We start from the raw sequence: 21,066 nt of genomic DNA, 5'->3' as shown, positions 1-21,066 counted from the left end.
CCATCAAGCGCTATGATGAAACTGGCTCTCATGAGGACCGCCACAGGAATGGAAGACCCATAGTTACCTCTGCTGCAGAGGATAAGTTATTTCGAGTTACCAGCCTCGGAAATTGCAGCCCAAATAAATGCTTCACAGAGTTCAAGTCACAGACACATCTCAACATCAACTGTTCAGAGGGGACTGTGTGAATCAGGCCTTCATGGTCGAATTGCTGCAAAGAAACCACTACTAAAGGACACCAATAAGAAGAAGAGACCTGCTTGGGCCAAGAAACACGAGCAATGGACATTAGACTGGTGGAAATCTGTCCTTTGGTCTGATTAATCCAAATTTGAGATTTTTGGTTCCAACTGCTGTGTCTTTGTGAGATGCGGTGTGGGTGAACGGATGATCTCTGCATGTGTAGTTCCCACCGTAAAGCATGGAGGAGGTGTTATGGTGTGGGGGTGCTTTGCTGGTGACACTGTCTGTGATTTATTTAGAATTCAAGGCACACTTAACCAGCATGGCTACCACAGCATTCTGCATTGATACGCCATCCCATCTGGTTTGGGCTTAGTGGGACTATCATTTGTTTTTTAACAGGACAATGACCCAACACATATCCAGGCTGTGCAAGGGCCATTTTACCAAGAATGAGAGTGATGGAGTGCTGCATCAGATGACATGGCCTCCACAATCCCCCGACCTCAACCCAATTGAGATGGTTTGGGATGAGTCAGATGGCAGAGTGAAGGAAAAGCAGCCAACAAGTGCTCAGCATATGTGGGAACTCCTTTAAGACTGTTGGAAAAGCATTCCAGGTGAAGTTGGTTGAGAGAATGCCAAGAGTGTGCAAAGCTGTCATCAAGGCAAAGGGTGGCTATTTGAACAATCTCAAATATACAATATACTTTGATTTGTTTAACACTTTGTTGGTTACTACATGATTCCATATGTGTTATTTCATAGTTTTGATGTCTTCACTTTTATTCTACAATGTAGAAAATAGTAAAAATAAAGAAAAACCCTTGAATAATTAGGTGTGTCCAAACCTCAGACTGGTACTGTATGTCAATCATTATTTGAATATGTTGGTAGCCCGTTGCATAAAATAGATAATGCCCTTGAAGTCGGTGTTTGGAGGATATATTGGCATGGTTTGCCAGCCCGGGACGAACACCCGTGCCAATATATCCTCCAAACACCGGCTTCTCGGGCATTATCACTTAAATAGAACTCCCCCAAAGAAACTAATCAAGTCAGGGCTTAGTGGGCCTGGGCACATCAAGTTAAGACATTGCTAAAATTACTATTTTCAGAGTAAGTGCTGCCCTCTGAAGAAATTCCATAGGCCACAGGTCATGCATCTTAGTCGACTATGTTACTCCCCACTGAACAATCCCTTGAATTATTAATGAGAAATAACTTAAATGTATAGATTATTTTAGTGAAGCATTATTTGCATTTCTCATACTGTAGTGTACAGTATCCCTCTTTGAAGGACAAAGTGTGTGACCTTTTATCAAAAGATTTGTCTTTTTAAAATGCATGCATGTTTGCTTTGGTTGAGATTAGATTAGATTTAATCTGTCTGTACAGTGATACACATTTCCAATCCAACCTAAGGGAAAAATGGTTTAGACCAAAATGGTTTACACTCTCCCCAGGGAGCCCAGTCAATTTAATGATGATTATGTCATTCTGATCAATTAAGGATTGGCCACACATTTCTGGTGACAGATGGTCAGAATTTTCTCCCCACAAAATCTTAAAGGTCCAATGCAGCCTTTTTTTAAATCTCAGTATCAAATCCTTTCTGGGTAACAATTAAGTACCTTTCTGTGATTGTTTTCAATGAAAATTGTCAAAAAGAAACAAAAATGGTTTCTTAGCAAAGAGCAATTTCTCAAGCAAGAATTTTGCTAGGACTGTCTGGGAGTGGTCTGAGTGGGGAGGGGAAAACTGAAAATTTGCTGTTATTGGCAGAGAAGTTTGGAACTCTCTTTCTCATTGGTCGATTAACTAATTTACCATATATAAAACACAGGAAAATCACGTTTTGGACTGCACTGGGCCTTTAATAGAAATTCTCTACAGTTGTACACACTACACAACAGATGCCACATATCCTAATAATAATAGCTGATTCAGTGATTAGAGGGGAGATTGTGTTGGTTTTAAAAGACTCCAGTAGAGAGATATCTACAGAACAGTTCACAGGAACAGAGACATGGGCTGTGTTTACACAGGCATCCCAGTTCTGATTATTTTTCCACTAATTGTTCATTTGACCAATCAGATCAGCTCTTTGTGTAAATGCAGCCTTAGATCACAATGCTCCACCTTATTTTTCTGTTTCACATGGGTTATCCTTCCCTACACTGCACTGTCCTCAAGCCCAATTGATACATCACTGCACTTGAGTGTCTTGTGACTTGTTTGCAAAGGGAACCCAAGCTTTTTCATCTAATAGCTGCTTATTTTAAGTTGGGAAGAAATGATTCCTTTCATGCTATTGCATGCAGTGTTATGTGTCATCAGATTGGTTTATGCCATAACAGAATCATGTCTCATGAAATTTTGTTTTTAGATCTATTGCGAATGGTTATACATTTTTTCCTGACAAAGATTACCAAGAGCCCCTGCATCATCTTTTTCTACCAGTTAAATGTTTCCTATATATGGGTGCCATCAGGGAAATATGTGTTTTTGCGCCATATTGTTTCTGACTGCAACAGGCTGTTAATATAATATTAAGTGTTAATATGATTGTGTGAGGCTCATCTTGTCCCTTTGCTTTTCCTACCGGCAGAGTGTCAACCAAAAGCAAGGCCCCGTCTCCCCCAGTATCAGTGAAGGGCCTGGATGGTGCAGGCCTCCCCCAGAGACACTCTGTATCAGCATTTCCTCTGATGACAATGGACCAGAAGGAGAACCTACTTGAACAGGACCTGACTCTGGTCGTGGTTCTGCCAGGCGGAGTGGAGAAGACGGCCACTGTCCATGGCAGGTGATACTAGGTCTTCATTCCCAAATGACACCCTATTCCCTACTTAGTGCCTGGGTCATTCCACCAATTAGTTGCCTTTTGAGTAGTGTAACTTTGATTTCACGTAATGTTTACATTCTGTCACATGTTCAACTTCATAAAAACATGTTTACCCATCTCAAGAGGTAAAAAAAAAAGACTATAGTAATTGCCTATTAAGTGCCAAATAAAGTAACAGGGTTGATGACTTCATAGTTTAAATCAGCTATAAATCCCCTCTTGACAGGGGGAATGGAAGCTTGTTGTGTGCAACAGGGAGGGGCAATTGAATGCAAGCTTCACAACAAAAAGAGTAGAACCAGCTCACCTTCTTTTACACTATGATTTGACTATTAAAATAATCATCTTCAGAAATTACTTTGTCAAAGCAACAAAAATAACTGTGGCTTTACAATGATGGTGAAAACTTGGAGACATGTTGGGGTTAAGTGGGTTAAAATCTTAATTGAAGTCACAGAGGATGCTTAGAGGGACATGTCAAAATGCTGAATTTTGGCACTTTAGCAAGTCTTTATTCATTCCATGTGGTCTATATTAAAGGGCACTTCATTTAATATGACAGGCTTTTATAGTTCTATATTTGTGCACAATTTCTACTTAAAATTTCAAAAGTCACTAATTTCGTGGCATGACCTGCCTATGGGCCCTGGTCAAAAGAAGTGCAGTAAATAAATAAAGGAAGTGTCCCACTGTGACTAAACACCAACAAACTGCTCCCAACTTTCCTTCCTTGGGAAGACCTCCAAGACATCCCATGATTCCAAGATGAAGCATGTTCTAAATGCATTTTGACCAATTCTTATGTGAGTGTAATATCTTCAAAAACAAATATTTCATTAATATTTTTGGTATATGATTACTGCAAATCCTTCTACCATAACGTGATCTTTCCAAGGCTCTAATTTAATGTAGCATTTCTCTGAGTCATATATTGTAGGTGGTGCAGTAAAAGCTTTGGTTTTGGTTAACAGTTTTATAATGTTGCTGATTCCTTTTCACTTGCTAATGTGGAATAATGTTATTTGTGTTTTAGGCACAGTTATTATGGTTGGATTTAGATTAATAAATGTAGGCTGTGCCATTTTGATGCAAGCCCACTGCACATACATTTCATGAAATGTAGTCTTATGAAGTCTGGACTGTGGAGCTCTCATCCACACCAATTCAGCCGAGACCAAAACGCCTAATCAGACAAACATGAGATGAATATCATATAGTCAAAGGGCTTAGTTGTTTTTCGGAACAAGGACTTTGTGTCCTGATATGAAACTACAGACCCACACTGTTCACTCTCTATCACCAAAGTTTACTCAAGATATTATGATTCTATTTTTGCAAGACGCAAACGCACTCCGTTGCTATATTGTGCCCTTTGCCCTCTCAAGCTATAATCGAGACCAACTTTAATATAAAAGGATTAAGCACCAAATTCTTCAACCTCTTTTCTTTTACAGAGTACAGTGAACTAATTATGATAAGGATGAAACTTTTGGCATTATATTTCCAGAAACCCTCACAAGGCCTGGAATATGGAAACTGCTGGATAGCTTTGTGTGGATGCTGTTGCTCTCCAGACCACCAACAGTTGTGTATGAAGCACAAACTGATGGCTCGTTATGCTACATTTTATCACTGTGAAAAAGTTGTGTGATAATGCATTACTATAACATCAAGTGTAAAAAGTATTCTGTGATCTACTTTCGTGATAGTAGTTTCTCCTTGGCATTTGCAATTTCCACACACCAAAAGTTATGTGTTTTCTTTGTGGATATAAAACACACAACCTTTTGTCCTTAGCTAGGTTGATTATTGCTTCTAACCTGTGTTTTTCAGCAAGCCCATGATGGATTTGTTAGTGATGCTTTGTGCCAAGTACCACCTGAACCCATCAGGCTACATTATAGAGCTCGTCACCACCAACAGAAACCCCATCAAGTTCAAGCCCAATACTCTGATCGGGGCCCTGGAGGCAGAGAAGGTTCTGCTCAAGCCCAAAGGAATGGAGGACAAGATTAAGAAGCCAATTCCTCAGATGCCAGAGGTACACTTGAGAAATCTCAGTGGTAGAAATGTACTAGTTATAAAAGTTTATCTGAGAGTTGTTCCCTCAACTTGGGTATTTACTGTAATTAATAATGGGTGTATCTTGTAATGTATTTTTTCTGTGAGTATAGATCAAATAATATATATATATATACACTACCAGTTAAAAGTTTGGACACACCTACTCATTCAAGGGTTTTTCTTTATTTTTACTATTTTTTACATTGTAGAATAATAGTGAAGACATCAAAACTATGAAATAACACATATGGAATCATGTAGTAACCAAAAAAGTGTTAAACAAATCAAAATATATTTTATATTTGAGATTCTTCAAATAGCCACCCTTTGCCTTGATGACAGTTTTGCAAACTCTTGGCATTCTCTCAACCAGCTTCATGAGGTAGTCACCTGGAATGCATTTCAATTAACAGGTGTGCCTTCTTAAAAGTTAATTTGTGGAATTTCTTTCCTTCTTAGTGCATTTGAGCCAATCAGTTGTGTTGTGACAGAAAATAGCCCTATTTGGTAAAAGACCAAGTCCATATTATGGCAAGAACAGCTCAAATAAGAAAAGAGAAATGACAGTCTTTCATTACTTTAAAAACGTTGAAAGTTTCTTCAAGTGCAGTCGCAAAAACCATCAAGCGCTATGATGAAACGGGCTCTCATGAGGACTGCCAAGTTCTCTCATGTCACCCCATTCCTCCGCACACTCTACTGGATTCCAGTTGAAGCTCGCATCTACTACAAAACCATGGTGCTTGCCTACGGAGCTGTGAGGGGAACGGCACCTCCTTACCTTCAGGCTCTGATCAGACCCTACACCCAAACGAGGGCACTACGTTCATCCACCTCTGGCCTGCTAGCCCCCCTACCTCTACGGAAGCACAGTTCCCGCTCAGCCCAGTCAAAGCTATTCGCTGCTCTGGCACCCCAATGGTGGAACAAGCTCCCCCACGACGCCCCATAAAAATAGCCAATCAATTGTGTTGTGACAAGGTAGGGGGGTATACAGAAGATAGCCCTATTTGGAAAAAGACCAAGTCCATATTATGGCAAGAACAGCTCAAATAAGCAAAGAGAATCGACAGTCCATCTTTACTTTAAGACATGAAGGTCAGTCAATACGGAAAATTTCAAGAACTTTTAAAGTTTCTTCAAGTGCAGTCGCAAAAACCATCAAGCGCTATGATGAAACTGGCTCTCATGAGGACCGCCACAGGAATGGAAGACCCATAGTTACCTCTGCTGCAGAGGATAAGTTATTTCGAGTTACCAGCCTCGGAAATTGCAGCCCAAATAAATGCTTCACAGAGTTCAAGTCACAGACACATCTCAACATCAACTGTTCAGAGGGGACTGTGTGAATCAGGCCTTCATGGTCGAATTGCTCCAAGTTGGAGATTTTTGGTTCCAACCACTGTGTCTTTGTGAGACGCGTTGTGGGTGAACGGATGATCTCTGCATGTGTAGTTCCCACCGTAAAGCATGGAGGAGGAGGTGTTAGGGTGTAGGGGTGCTTTGCTGGTGACACTGTCAGTCATTTATTTAGAATTCAAGGCACACTTAACCAGCATGGCTACCACAGCATTCTGCATTGATACGCCATCCCATCTGGTTTGGGCTTAGTGGGACTATCATTTGTTTTTTAACAGGACAATGACCCAACACACCTCCAGGCTGTGCAAGGGCCATTTTAACAAGAATGAGAGTGATGGAGTGCTGCATCAGATGACATGGCCTCCACAATCCTCCGACCTCAACCCAATTGAGATGGTTTGGGATGAGTCAGATGGCAGAGTGAAGGAAAAGCAGCCAACAAGTGCTCAGCATATGTGGGAACTCCTTTAAGACTGTTGGAAAAGCATTCCAGGTGAAGCTGGTTGAGAGAATGCCAAGAGTGTGCAAAGCTGTCATCAAGGCAAAGGGTGGCTATTTGAAGAAACTCAAATATACAATATACTTTGATTTGTTTAACAATTTGTTGGTTACTACATGATTCCATATGTGTTATTTCATAGTTTTGATGTCTTCACTATTATTCTCCAATGTAGAAAATAGTAAAAATAAAGAAAAACCCTTGAATGAGTAGGTGTGTCCAAACCTTTGACTGGTACTGTATATTATAACTTTTTCTAATATTTTTTAATGAGGATAGTCATGAGGTCTGATAATCTAATTTATTTGATTCTCCAGGCAACCGTCCGTCTGGTAATAAACTATAAAAAGACCCAGAAGACTATACTAAGAGTCAGCCCTCGAGTCCCCCTTGAAGACCTCTTACCAGCTATTTGTGAGAAATGTGAATTTGACCGACAGAGCACACTTTTATTGAGAGATGCCCAATCTAAGGATCCTTTGGATTTGACATGTTCTCTCAATGATTTTGCAATAAGGGAGGTTTATGCAAGGGACACAAAAGGTAAGGGCTTCTCTGATAAAAACAACAGCCTTCATTAATCTGAATAATTACCATTCATTTTGAACCAATCTCGGCACACAGAACCAAATATTGTGTTGTCTGTCAACAAGATACTTATTCTGTATGAACACTATTCACCATTCATTCATTTTACAACTACGCAGGTGTGCTCATGTAAATGCTGCATTTACTACTGCATATCATTTCCATCTTCTCTTTCACAGCTATGCACTCAGAAGACGTACCTGCCTCTCCTACCACCCCTACTACACCAACTCATCTAGGTCATCTAGGTAATGAACACAATTGTATTATGTTTTTACATTAGTTTTATTACCTTATTTTAATTTACTACTGATATTATGCATTTGAAGTCAAGTTCATCAATCCTTTGTCAGGAATTTCAGAAACGTCTTCAATAAGATCTATATATTCCTAACAGATACCATTCCACCCAGTAAAGATAAAACCCAGAAGGAGAAAGAAAACAAGGGCTTGTTCAGTCTATTCAGGAGGAGTAAGAAGAAACCTGAGCAGGTGTGTTCTATATCTATTCACATGCAATCACCAATATTTCTCATCTCAGTAATTTACAGGTCAATTTTGGCTGATGAGGAGGATTTGAAAGGGTGTGTGTTGAAGCGGGGAGGGGGGGATATTGTCACAGTCATGTGATTGACTAGTTTTCTCTTTGCTTACTGCAGAGAACAGGCCCCTGATCAGGATCTGATTGGATGTTTGTTTGCTCTTTTAAAGGGAATGACTGCCAGTGCCCCGGCATCCCCTGTCTTCCCCAGCAAGCCTCGACCTCTTAGCATGAGCTCGCTCAGTGCCCACTCCTCCACATTCAACTGCAGCTCCATGGCTTCTGACATGCCAAAGAAGAGACGGGCTCCCCTGCCCCCAATGCTGGTGTCCCAGAGCTTCCCCTCTAACCTCAGCCATCGCCAGAGGTCCATCTCCGCCTCAGAGCCCGAAGCCCAAAAGGACAGTGACCAGGTGAGTGGGTCTAACCTGACTAGATCTGTGTTCTCTGTCTTTACCAGGTCTGTCTGTAAAATACGGTTATTAGTGTCCGCGGTCTAAATGCTGAGTCTGAATTTCCCAAAAATTTCCCAGACTTTATATCCAGAGCTCTTGATGAATTGTAATGATTATTTTGTCTCTTCTGTTGTGGAGATGGCTGGTCTGAGTCGCAGCACAGAGTCTTCCCTGAAGAGGACGAAGCGCAAGGCTCCACCACCCCCCGCATCTCCCAGTGTGGTTGTCCAAGATGAAGCTTCGCTAGATGGAGGTATGAAAGGTTTTAAATGGATTTAATCCTACTGTATTGAATTGTCTTGTGCTCAACTTCCTGTATATAGGTTTCAATGTTTTCAGATACTATTTTTTACATGAGGGGGTCACTTGAGTCTATAGCAACTAGATTCAGCCGCAGGCTGATTCTTTTCTTGAGCGGATGGTCAGGAAGCTGGAACATAATTACAAATAATTTGTGGACTACAAATTGACTGCAAGAAGCCCAAACAGATATAATATTTGACTAAAACATTGTCATTTCAAAACTTGCTTGCATTTGTATACAATCACATATATCTCTCTATTATGCATGGGAATACTTTGGAAATTAAAATCACTTGGAACTAATTTGCTGTTGTTCTTACGGTCCTTTATGTCCAATTTCTTTCTTTTTTTTTTTTTTTTTACACATTTTGGCCAATTGGGGAACCCTGGCTATCTTTCAACTGTAATTTAGTTTACATTTTTCTCCTGGTTTGAGAGACATTGCTATTATTGCATTTCTGGACTATATGGCAGAGATTTTGACAATTGTACTTTGGTCTCTAAAGTCAACAATTGATAATAGTAAATATGACCAATGACTAAATTTGGTCCGCTGTAGCTCAATTGGTAGAGCATGGCGATTGTAACGCCAGGGTAGTGGGTTCGATCCCCGGGACCATCCATACGTAAAAATGTATGCGCACATGACTGTAAGTCGCATTGGATAAAAGCGTCTGCTAAATGGCATATTATTATTATGATTGGTCAGTGGGAGTTGCACTCATTTTATTTGGCTCTGATGCCTCCTAGTGGTCATTGAGACACATTGAGTTAGTTACAGCTTCTATTCTCGTGATTGAATTTCATTCACAAAGAACACCTAGCTACAGTTGTTGTGACTACAGTACTTCTTTACAATTTTATTAGATCTTAATAATAAATATTATGGTCAAATTAGTTGTGTTTTTAGTGCCATATCTTTGTTTGCTTATTCTGAAGTTTAATTTAATTTACAATGCTTGGTAGATACAAGTCTGAGGGATAAGGTCAACATAGTTGTGATCCAATGGGACATGTACTGTGATATAGTCATTGCATTCTTATGTTTTTCTTCATATTAAGGGTAAATGTTCTATAAGTAGTTCCTCTCTCTAAACTTGCAGCCTGTGAGTCACCAGAGGAGGGTGTCTGAGAGAGAGTCTGTGCTGCTGCAGCTTCCTGCTGTTTCTACCCACTCTGCACTCTGCTGCCTCTTTCAGCTCCTCCTCAAGCATGTCCACTTCTTCCTGCACTGACCTGCTGCTTTTCCTCCTCACGCTTTCTGTTTGTTAGATGAACATGTTCTATTCTGTTTGTTTTCTTGCTGCATGTTTACACCTTCCTGCGTGAGTTTTCATAGACTTCTCTTTCAATACACTTCAATATAATCAAATAAATAAAGACTATCTGCTATTGATTGAAAACCGGCCTTTGGTTATATCTGTTATTTGTGACTGACTTGGCTTAGATTCGATTGTATGTTTTCTGTGAGAGAGGAGTGATCTTGAATGATCTATCATGACAGTAAGTACAGTGGCTTGCGAAAGTATTCACCCCCCCCTTGGCATTTTTCCTATTTTGTTGCCTTACAACCTGGAATTAAAATGGATTTTTTGTGGGTTTGTTTCATTTGATTTACACAACATGCCTACCACTTTGAAGATGCAATATATTTTTTATTGTGAAACAAACAAGAATTGAAATGCTTCTTACGAAGCCACTCCTTCGTTGCCCGGGCGGTGTGTTTGGGATCATTGTCATGCTGAAAGACCCAGCCACGTTTCATCTTCAATGCCCTTGCTGATGGAAGGAGGTTTTCACTCAAAATCTCACGATACATGGCCCCATTCATTCTTTCCTTTACACGGATCAGTCGTCCTGGTCCCTTTGCAGAAAAACAGCCCCAAAGCATGATGTTTCCACCCCCATGCTTCACAGTAGGTATGGTGTTCTTTGGATGCAACTCAGCATTCTTTGTACTCCAAACACGACGAGTTGAGTTTTTACCAAAACGTTATATTTTGGTTTCATCTGACCATATGACATTCTCCCAATCCTCTTCTGGATCATCCAAATGCACTCTAGCAAACTTCAGACGGGCCTGGACATGTACTGGCTTAAGCAGGGGGACACAGCAGGATTTGAGTCCCTGGCGGCGTAGTGTGTTACTGATGGTAGGCTTTGTTACTTTGGTCCCAGCTCTCTGCAGGTCATTCACTAGGTCCCCCCCGTGTGGTTCTGGGATTTTTGCTCACCGTTCTTGTGATCATTTTGACCCCACGGGGTGAGATCTTGCGTGGAGCCCCAGATCGAGGGAGATTATCAGTGGTGTTGTATGTCTTCCATTTCCTAATAATTGCTCCCACAGTTGATTTCTTCAAACCAAGCTGCTTACCTATTGCAGATTCAGTCTTCCCAGCCTGGTGCAGGTCTACAATTTTGTTTCTGGTGTCCTTTGACAGCTCTTTGGTCTTGGCCATAGTGGAGTTTGGAGTGTGACTGTTTGAGGTTGTGGACAGGTGTATTTTATACTGATAACAAGTTCAAACGGGTGCCATTAATACAGGAAACGAGGGGAGGACAGAGGAGCCTCTTAAAGAAGAAGTTACAGGTCTGTGAGAGCCAGAAATCTTGCTTGTTTGTAGGTGACCAAATACTTATTTTCCACCATAATTTGCAAATAAATTCATTAAAAATCCTACAATGTGATTTTCTGGATTTTCTTTCCTCAATTTGTCTGTCATAGTTGACGTGTACCTATGATGATAATTACAGGCATCTCTAATATTTTTAAGTGGGAGAACTTGCACAATTGGTGGCTGACTAAATACTTTTTTTCCCCACTGTACATTCTTCCATATGTTTGGGGAGTCTCCCACATTCCTTTTGGCGAACACCAAACGTTATGTGACTTCTGAAGGTAATTGGTTGCACTAGATCTTATTTAGGGGCTTCATAGCAAAGGGAGTGAATACATATGCACGCACCACTTTTCCGTTATTTATTTTGTATAATTTTATGAAACAAATTATTTTTTAAATTTCACTTCACCAATTTGGACTATTTTGTGTGTGTCCATTAAATGAAATCCAAATAAAAATCCATTTAAATTACAGGTTGTAATGCAACAAAATAGGAAAGACGCCAAGGGGGATGAATACTTTTGCAAGGCACTATACATTCTAATCTGATAATTCAATCTACAGACATACACTCCCAGTCGTTCACCTACAGTAGTATATAGGTCCTATACAGACAGTCCTGAGAGACTTAATTCCATCTAGGCATAATCCTCTTTTTCTTTTTCTGAATCGTGTTTTTTTTCAAACTGCTTTTTTGCTACTTGTTTCCATTCTGTTCCTGTCTTCTGTAACATATTTCATGTTGTTGTCAGACCTAAGTGAGTGTATTTCATAGAAACTTCATTTGTAAGTTCAGTATTTGAATACCACACTAGCCATTTCTCCCAGATCGTATGAATTAAAAAGTGTCCTCATAAAGATTTGACTCCTCCATGCTTGTATTGCTCCATTTTCCATCTGCCCTCCCTCCCTCGCTGACTTCACATAATCAACTTCACAGAGAAAGATCAGGCCCAGATTCTGGATGTCTCTCTCAGTACCCCTCCCTGTTCACTTTAGTTAGACATCACAGGCTGCACAGTGAGGAGTCTCAGTTTTGTATAACCAGCCTGCTGAATATTCCTTCTGCTCTCTATTCCTCTGTGGCGGCCTTGAAGTGCAGAGTGGAGAACTAGAGGGGAATATGAGATGCTAGATGTCTTCATTAAGCCCAATTCACTTGTCTGAAATATCCCTAAGACACAAATGTTATGTTTGTTGTTGTGTGACTGTGAAAGTGATGTTATTAATACTACATCATCTTTCTATCAGTTTTTATAACATGCTGCTTCGTTCTGAAGTAAAGGAGTACTCATTTTCTTATTTGCAGAATTAACTTATTCTCTAAATGAGTCTCTTTTAAATTGAAAGTCTGTTGACATAATGGCTAGAGACAACATTCTCCTCCCCATCACAACACTGTTACTCATCATCACACTGCAGTTCTACTGCAGTTCTTCATCCCAACTTAGATGAGACATTGCTGATTTTGTTACCTCAATTTGTTACCTCTGTCATCTTCTCCATCCTGTTGTGCTGCAGGTGGTCAACTTCCTAATACACTGGAAGAGATCGTGGAGCAGGAGGAGACAACTGCCTCCGTGGTCCTAGACTCTATGAGTGATGTCCAGGAGGATGACAGCAGCCTCAACCTGTCAACAGCAGACATCTCCGTGGACTCTGAGAGAACAGAGGCCCTCTCTCCACCCCTGGAGGCCCCCGACACCCCGTACGCTGAGACTGAGACCTCTTCACCGCCCGAGAGCGAGGGCCCAGCAGGGGAAGATCAGGCTTGTGATCTGTCCTCAGATGGCAAGTACGAACTCTAGCAGAGAGTCATACACTTTCCAAAAGGGTTCTTCTGCTGTCCCCATAGGATAACCCTTTTTGGTTCCAGGTAGAACCCTTTTTGGTTCCAGGTAGAACCTTTTTGGGTTCTATGTAGAGTTCTACCTGGAACCAAAAAGTTTTCTTCAAAAGGTTATATGGGGACAGCCAAAGAACCCTTTTAGGTTCTAGATATCACCTTTTTTTCTAAGAGTGTACAGTATGAATGAAGTAGTGCCTCTTTGACTTGGGTTTTTGCATTGCTTTTCATAACTCCTGTTTTTGACAGACTAGTGCACAGTATGGTGAACAACACTGATTGTACGGAGCCCATGCTGATTGCTGCAGATGGTAGGTTTGCAAGTAGCGATTAATTCAAATATACTGAACATAAATATAAATGCAATGTGCAACAATTTCAAAGATTTTACTGAGTTACAGTTCATATAAGGAAATCAGTCAATTTAAATAAGTTCATTAGGCCCTAATCTATGGATTTCACATGACAGGGCAGGGGTGCAGCCATGGGTGGGCCTGGGAGCGCATAGGCCCACCCACTGGGGAGCCAGGCCCAGCCAATCAGCCCCCCCCCCATGACGTACTGCCAAATTCTCTAAAACCATATTGGTGGTAGCTTATGGTAGAGAAATGAACATTCAATTATCTGGCAACAGCTCTGGTGGACATTCCTGCAGTCAGCATGCCAATTGCATGTTCCCTCAAAACTTGAAGCATCTGTGGCATTGTGTTGTGTGACAAACTGCACATTTTAGAGTGGCATTTTATTGTCCCCAGCACAAGGTGCACCTGTGTAATGATCATGCTGTTTAATCAGCTTCTTGATATGCCACACCTGTCAGGTGGATGGATTATCTTGGCAAAGGAGAAATGCTCACTAACAGGGATGTAAACAAATGTATGCACAACATTTGAGAGAAATAAGCTTTTTGTGCGTATGGAACATTTCGGGGATTCTTTTCTTTCAGCTCATGAAACATGGGACCAACACTTTACATGTTGCGTTTATATTTTTGTTAAATATACATCAAGTTCCTAATGCGTTAACTATGGATGCAATGCTATAGCTTTAGTAGCAATGTTGGCAAGATTGTCTACTTTGTACTAAATCATATATGTTTTTTAGGATCTCCAGAAAGCCCTCCATGCCAAGCTGAGGAAATAAGTGGTCAGACAGACTTGCCATGTAAAGATTACACAACACAAGATGGGGTCAAAGGTGAATGTAGTACTGAGAGCTCTCCTACTATCAGCCCACCCGCAGCCAAGCCTGTGAAACAGAGCACAGGAACACAGGCCTCAGATCAGCTGGACACTGACCCCTCCTATAATGAACGGCCAGTGGCCACAAGCACCCCCTGTCCCCCTGCTGAGGATGCCCAGGTCCAGACCGATCTCACACCACCATGTCCTGTGTCACCACCCCAACAACAGGAAGTGCCTCCCCCTGCTAAAGCCTCTACCTCTGGAGCGGTGGGGCTGAAGAAGGACATGGCCACATCCACAGAGGAGCTGCTGATCCCTGCTGACCCCATCACACCTGCCTTATCTCCTGCCTCAGCAGTCCCTCAGTGCCAAACGTCCGCTCAAAGTGCCCCGGCCCCTCTGAAGCCATCCAATGAGCTGACCAGGGACTACATCCCCAAGGTGGGGATGACTACGTACACTATCATGCCTCACAAGTGTTTGGAGAAACGGAGATACTTTGAGGTGGAGCTGATGTTGGAATCCCCCGACGTGGCTCTCGAGAAGGAAGTAGGTTCACTTGAACTCAAAGACTGCACTACACAGGCTGAGCAGTTAAAGGTCACAGCAGAACAGACAGAGCTGCAGTCAATTGTACCTAAGGAAAACTCTCAATCTCAGCAAGTCGGCAGCACTACTACTACTACTACTACTACTACTACTACTAGTAGTAGTAAGAGCACTGTAAATGGCAATGTGGTTGGGCCTATTCACTCCCCCTCAACACCAACAACAATACTTCCTGCAGGAGATGACAAGATTCCATCCCCCTCTAGTGGGGGAGACAAAGCAGGCTCAATAGCAGAGGTCAAGGAGATGAAAATTCCACCCGTAACTAAACCCAAGCCTGGCTCTTTCCGCTTGCCACAGCACAAAAGAACACCTGGGTATTATGTAACCTCGGCGGCAGTGAAAAGTTTGAGTGCCAATCCTGGCGCTGGCCAGAGGGAGGCTCCAGGCAGTCTAGTGGCAGCAGTAGCAGCAGCGCAGGCCCTGCAGCCAGTGGAGGAGGGCAGCTTCCCCCCTCCTCCTCCTCCGGTTCAGTGGGACGAGGAGACATCAGAGGTCGCTGATGTAGTTGACGTGGAGCCGAGTGTGCCATCTCCACGGCCCAGTCCCGCCAGGGCGCCCCCATCCCCAGTGCTGAACCTGGAGAAACGGAGGAGTTTTGCTGCTCCCAAACCCTACTCTCCTACGACCCCGTCCCGTTTTGCCCAGGCTGTAACCTCGGCGGTCAAAAGGTCCCAGTCCTTATCCACTGGCTCCACCTCACCCTCTCCTCGCTCGCCACCATTCTACCCAATCACAAGCCGCTTTTTAGTCAATGATCCTAAAGGACCATGTAGGGTTATGGTGAGTTGTTGCAGATGTTTTTTGTTATGTGCTTTCTCTATATGAGACTCTGTATTTTCTATATTAGAACATACAGTAGGAATCTGGACATTTATATTCACAGTTCTCTACACTCTGAAATTACATTAAACCCAAAGAGTTGCTTTTTCCTTAAAATGTGATGCTTAAATTATAATTTATTTGATACTTGTGTTAAAGTTCAAAGCATATGCCTACTTAAAAAAATTATTTGCAGTAGAATCTCATTGTTTCTAGTATATTTAAAAGTGATGCATGTTTCACCGTCAGTGCTATCTCTTTAACCATTAGACTACCCTCAGATGAACTCTCCAGTCTGCTGTTTTCCCATGTCCTTTAGGATCAGCTTTGAGACTGTTGAATAACACAGGAAATGGGAGATGTACTCCTCTCTGAGAATGTACGGTTGAAGTCGGAAGTTTACATACACTTAGGTTGGAGTCATTAAAACTCGTTTTTCAACCACTCCACAAATTTCTTGTTAACAAACTATAGTTTTGGCAAGTCGGTTAGGACATCTACTTTGTGCATGACACAAGTAATTTTTCCAACAATTGTTTACAGACAGATAATTTCACTTATAATTCACTGTATCACAATTCCAGTGGGTCAGAAGTTTACATACACTAAGTTGACTGTGCCTTTAAACAATTCCACAAAATGATGTCATGGCTTTAGAAGCTTCTGATAGGCTAATTGACATAATTTGAGTCAATTGGAGGTGTATTTCAAGGCCTACCTTCAAACTCAGTGCCTCTTTGCTTGACATCATGGGAAAATCAAATGAAATCAGCCAAGACCTCAAAAACAAACAAATGTAGACCTCTTCAAGTCTGGTTCATCCTTGGGAGCAATTTCCAAACGCCTGAAGGTACCACGTTCACCTGTACAAACAATAGTATGCAAGTATAAACACCATGAGACCACGCAGCCGTCATACCACTCCTAGAGATGAACGTACTTTGGTGTGAAAAGTGCAAATCAATCCCAGAACAACAGCAAAGGACCTTGTGAAGATGCTGGAGAAAACAGGTACAAAAGTATCTATATCCACAGTAAAACAAGTCCTATATCGACATAACCTGAAAGGCCGCTCAGCAAGGAAGAAGCCACTGCTCCAAAACCACCATAAAAAAGCCAGACTACGGTTTGCAACTGCACATGGGGACAAAAATCGTACTTTTTGGAGAAATGTCCTCTGGTCTGATGAAACAAAAATAGAACTGTTTGGCCATAATGACCATTGTTATGTTTGGAGGAAAAAGGGGGCCCTTGCAAGCCGAAGAACACCATCCCAATCGTGAAGCACGAGGGTGGCAGCATCATGCTGTGGGGGTGCTTTGCTGCAGGAGGGACTGGTGCACTTCACAAAATAGATGGCATCATGAGGAAGGAAAATTATGTGGATATATTGAAGCAACATCTCAAGACATCAGTCAGGAGGTTAAAGCTTGGTCGCAAATGGGTCTTCCAAATGGACAATGACCCCAAGCATACTTCCAAAGTTGTGGCAAAATGGCTTAAGGACAACAAAGTCAAGGTATTGGAGTGGCCATCACAAAGCCCTGACCTCAATCCTATAGAAAAGTTGTGGGCAGAACTGAAAAAGCGTTTGTGAGCAAGGAGGCCTACAAAACTGACTCAGTTACAGTGAGGGAAAAAAAGTATTTGATCCCCTGCTGATTTTGTACGTTTGCCCACTGACAAAGACATGATCAGTCTATAATTGTAATGGTAGGTTTATTTGAACAGTGAGAGACAGAATAACAACAAAAAAATCCTAAAAAATGTTTTATAAATTGATTAGCATTTTAATGAGGGAAATAAGTATTTGACCCCTCTGCAAAACATGATTTAGTACTTGGTGGCAAAACCCTTGTTGGCAATCACAGAGGTCAGACGTTTCTTGTAGTTGGCCACCAGGTTTGCACACATCTCAGGAGGGATCCTGTTCCACTCCTCTTTGCAGATCTTCTCCAAGTCATTACGATTTTGAGCCTGACGTTTGGCAACTCGAACCTTCAGCTCCCTCCACAGATGTTCTATGGGATTAAGGTCTGGAGACTGGCTAGGCCACTCCAGGACCTTAATGTGCTTCTTCTTGAGCCACTCCTTTGTTGCCTTGGCCGTGTGTTTTGGGTCATTGTCATGCTGGAATACCCATCCACAACCCATTTTCAATGCCCTGGCTGAGGGAAGGAGGTTCTCACCCAAGATTCTATGGTACATGGCCCCGTCCATCGTCCCTTTGATGCGGTGAAGTTGTCCTATCCCCTTAGCAGAAAAACACCCCCAAAGCATAATGTTTCCACCTCCATGTTTGACGGTGGGGATGGTGTTCTTGGGGTTCTTTCCTCCTCCTCCAAACACGGCGAGTTGAGTTGATGCCAAAGAGCTCGATTTTGGTCTGATCTGACCACAATACTTTCACCCAGTTCTCCTCTGAATCATTCAGATGTTCATTGGCAAACTTCAGACGGGCCTGTATATGTGCTTTGCTTTCTTAAGCAGGGGGACCTTGCGAGCGCTGCAGGATTTCAGTCCTTCACGGCGTAGTGTGTTACCAATTGTTTTCTTGGTGACTATGGTCCCAGCTGCCTTGAGATCATTGACAAGATCCTCCCGTGTAGTTCTGGGCTGATTCCTCACCGTTCTCATGATCATTGCAACTCCATGAGGTGAGATCTTGCATGGAGCCCCAGGCCGAGGGAGATTGACAGTTATTTTGTGTTTCTTCCATTTGCGAATAATCGCACCAACTGTTGTCACCTTCTCACCAAGCTGCTTTTCGATGGTCTTGTAGCCCATTACAGCCTTGTGTAGGTCTACAATCTTGTCCCTGACATCCTTGGAGAGCTCTTTGGTCTTGGCCATGGTGGAGAGTTTGGAATCTGATTGATTGATTTGCTTCTGTGGACAGGTGTCTTTCATACAGGTAACAAACTGAGATTAGGAGCACTCCCTTTAAGAGTGTGCTCCTAATCTCAGCTCGTTACCTGTATAAAAGACACCTGGGAGCCAGAAATCTTTCTGATTGAGAGGGGGTCAAATACTTATTTCCCTCTTTAAAATGCAAATCAATTTATAACATTTATGACATGCGTTTTTCTGGATTTTTTTGTTGTTATTCTGTCTCTCACTGTTCAAATAAACATACCATTAAAATTATAGACTGATAATTTATTTGTTAGTGGGCAAACGTACAAAATCAGCAGGGGATCAAATACTTTTTTCCCTCAGTGTACACCAGCTCTGTCAGGAGGAATGGGCCAAAATTCACCCAACTTATTGTGGGAAGCTTGTGGAAGGCTACCCGAAACAATTTAAAGGCAATGCTACCAAATACTAATTGAGTGTATGTAAACTTCTGACCCACTGGGAATGTAATGAAAGAAATAAAAGCTGAAATAAATAATTCTCTCTACTATTATTCTGACATTTCACATTCTTAAAATAAAGTGCTGATCCTAACTGACCTAAGACAGGGACTTTTTACTAGGATTAAATGTCAGGAATTGTGAAAAATGTAGTTTAAATGTATTTGGCGAAAGTGTATGTAAACTTCCGACTTCAACTGTATATACAATTTTCTCACAATGGTAATGGAACAGTCAACAATAAACTTTTGTTCCGAGTGTGTGGTTTGTGGCCTGGTAAACAATCCTAGCTGCTTATCCCACCTCTTAGACACCTTGACCTGTGACACCGTCCCCTCCCTGAGAGACTGGGCCGGTGTGCCTGCGTGTCATTGATGTGCTGGTCCCTGTGATCCAGTGGGGAACACTTTTTATCTCCTTGTTAATAGCCTGAGCACACGTGTTTTACCATAGTTATTCCTAAAGGACTCTCTGTAGTAGGCCTACACTCGTGTTGTACAGGTAGTTGGCGTATATAAAGCAGGTACAACAGTGTCTTCTTTCCAGTTTCCTCAAAGTGTTGAATGGCACTCTCAGTCCTGTGTCTTGAATGATGGTGTGCATTGTGTCTTCTCTGCTGAGCACAGGGAAGTGACAATGGAGAGGGGGAGGAGAACAAAGGCTTGGAGCTCCAGGGAGGGGGGGACCTGAGCGGTGGCCCAGTCAGTGACAACATGACAGTTCAGATGGCAGGCCAGAGTGACCCTGAGCAGCGCCTCAGTGTGTGTGGAGAGGAGCTGAGCAGTAACGGATCAACAGAGACATCTACAGTAAGCACTAGACTATACAATAACATGGTGTTACAACATGATGTTAAGTGGGGCTGCGACAGTGTTACATTCACGTACTCTGAGTGTCTATATAATGTATGTATAATTGCATTGTTAAGTTTCAAGTTCCCTCTTTTGTCTTTTTAGGAGCCTGATGGCCTGCCCTGGAGTCTGTTCGAGCATGAGCCCAGGAAAGAGGAATAGAAACTTTATTTGATAGTCTTACGACCTCTGTTGCTAGTTTTAACAACAACCTACAAACTGTAGAAGAGACTACTTTTCTGTTTTGTTATGACAGAAATTACTGTAAGTAGATGTTCTCCACATATCATTTGGATGTTATGAAATAATTGTATATGTATTATTATTCACGATTTGTATTTCAAATTTGATGCATATTGTACTTTTCACATCATATTTTGTCCAAAAAAAGTATATTATTAGTTTCAATATTGAGTTGTAATTGTCATCGAGAAAATACAGTAGCCTATTTAGTACGGTATATAATTTTGAAGAGGTCAATTTGACTGACCTGAAAGTGGTACACATAAATCCCTCAGTCCATTTTGTATTTTGTGTTACTCATTTGATTTTGATAAAGCTGTGCCCAGACATACACTGGTATGTAGAGTATTTCTCTGAACATATAATGCTGTTATGAATAAAGGTTACTGTTTCCTACATTCACAGTATATTAAAGTATTATATTGACAATCCAAGAGTGTTTCTCACTGAACATTTTGAATATAATGTAATGACCCGGGCTGGTTCATAAAGGAAAAGGAGACGGACACCAGGTGTGCAGGGCAGAACACAGGTTTATTCCTAAACTGGGCTATTGTTCAGGCCACAGCCCACGCCGCTAAATTCCGAACGTACACAAATACACAATGTAAAGTTAAGTGGCAGACTCATAGGAGCAGATCAAGATCCCGAATCGAAAAAGGAGAGCGAGATGAGACAGTAGCCCCTA

At 41.8% G+C, this 21,066-nt stretch overlaps 1 protein-coding gene across 3 annotated transcripts in view; it reads left to right on the top strand.

Moving 5' to 3' along the window:
- The window catches only part of LOC121536816 (cordon-bleu protein-like 1), a 52,735-nt gene extending 31,931 nt beyond the window's left edge, over nt 1–20,804 (top strand). For all 3 annotated transcript variants that reach the window (XM_041844389.2, XM_041844388.2, XM_041844390.2), the window contains 12 exons: nt 2,798–2,995; nt 4,868–5,075; nt 7,277–7,502; nt 7,727–7,795; nt 7,945–8,039; nt 8,259–8,501; nt 8,682–8,796; nt 12,989–13,262; nt 13,563–13,624; nt 14,418–15,889; nt 19,911–20,093; nt 20,241–20,804. In XM_041844389.2, the coding sequence (XP_041700323.1) occupies nt 2,798–2,995; nt 4,868–5,075; nt 7,277–7,502; nt 7,727–7,795; nt 7,945–8,039; nt 8,259–8,501; nt 8,682–8,796; nt 12,989–13,262; nt 13,563–13,624; nt 14,418–15,889; nt 19,911–20,093; nt 20,241–20,297 (3,202 nt within the window). In that variant the 3' untranslated portion in view covers nt 20,298–20,804. The remainder of the gene's footprint in view (nt 1–2,797; nt 2,996–4,867; nt 5,076–7,276; nt 7,503–7,726; nt 7,796–7,944; nt 8,040–8,258; nt 8,502–8,681; nt 8,797–12,988; nt 13,263–13,562; nt 13,625–14,417; nt 15,890–19,910; nt 20,094–20,240) is intronic.
- The last annotated feature ends 262 nt before the right edge of the window (nt 20,805–21,066 follow it).

Source organism: Coregonus clupeaformis, chromosome 23 (assembly GCF_020615455.1).
Source record: "Coregonus clupeaformis isolate EN_2021a chromosome 23, ASM2061545v1, whole genome shotgun sequence".
NCBI lineage: Eukaryota > Metazoa > Chordata > Actinopteri > Salmoniformes > Salmonidae > Coregonus > Coregonus clupeaformis.
Note: the sequence above shows the minus strand (reverse complement) of the source record. Positions and strands in the feature narration are given on the sequence as shown.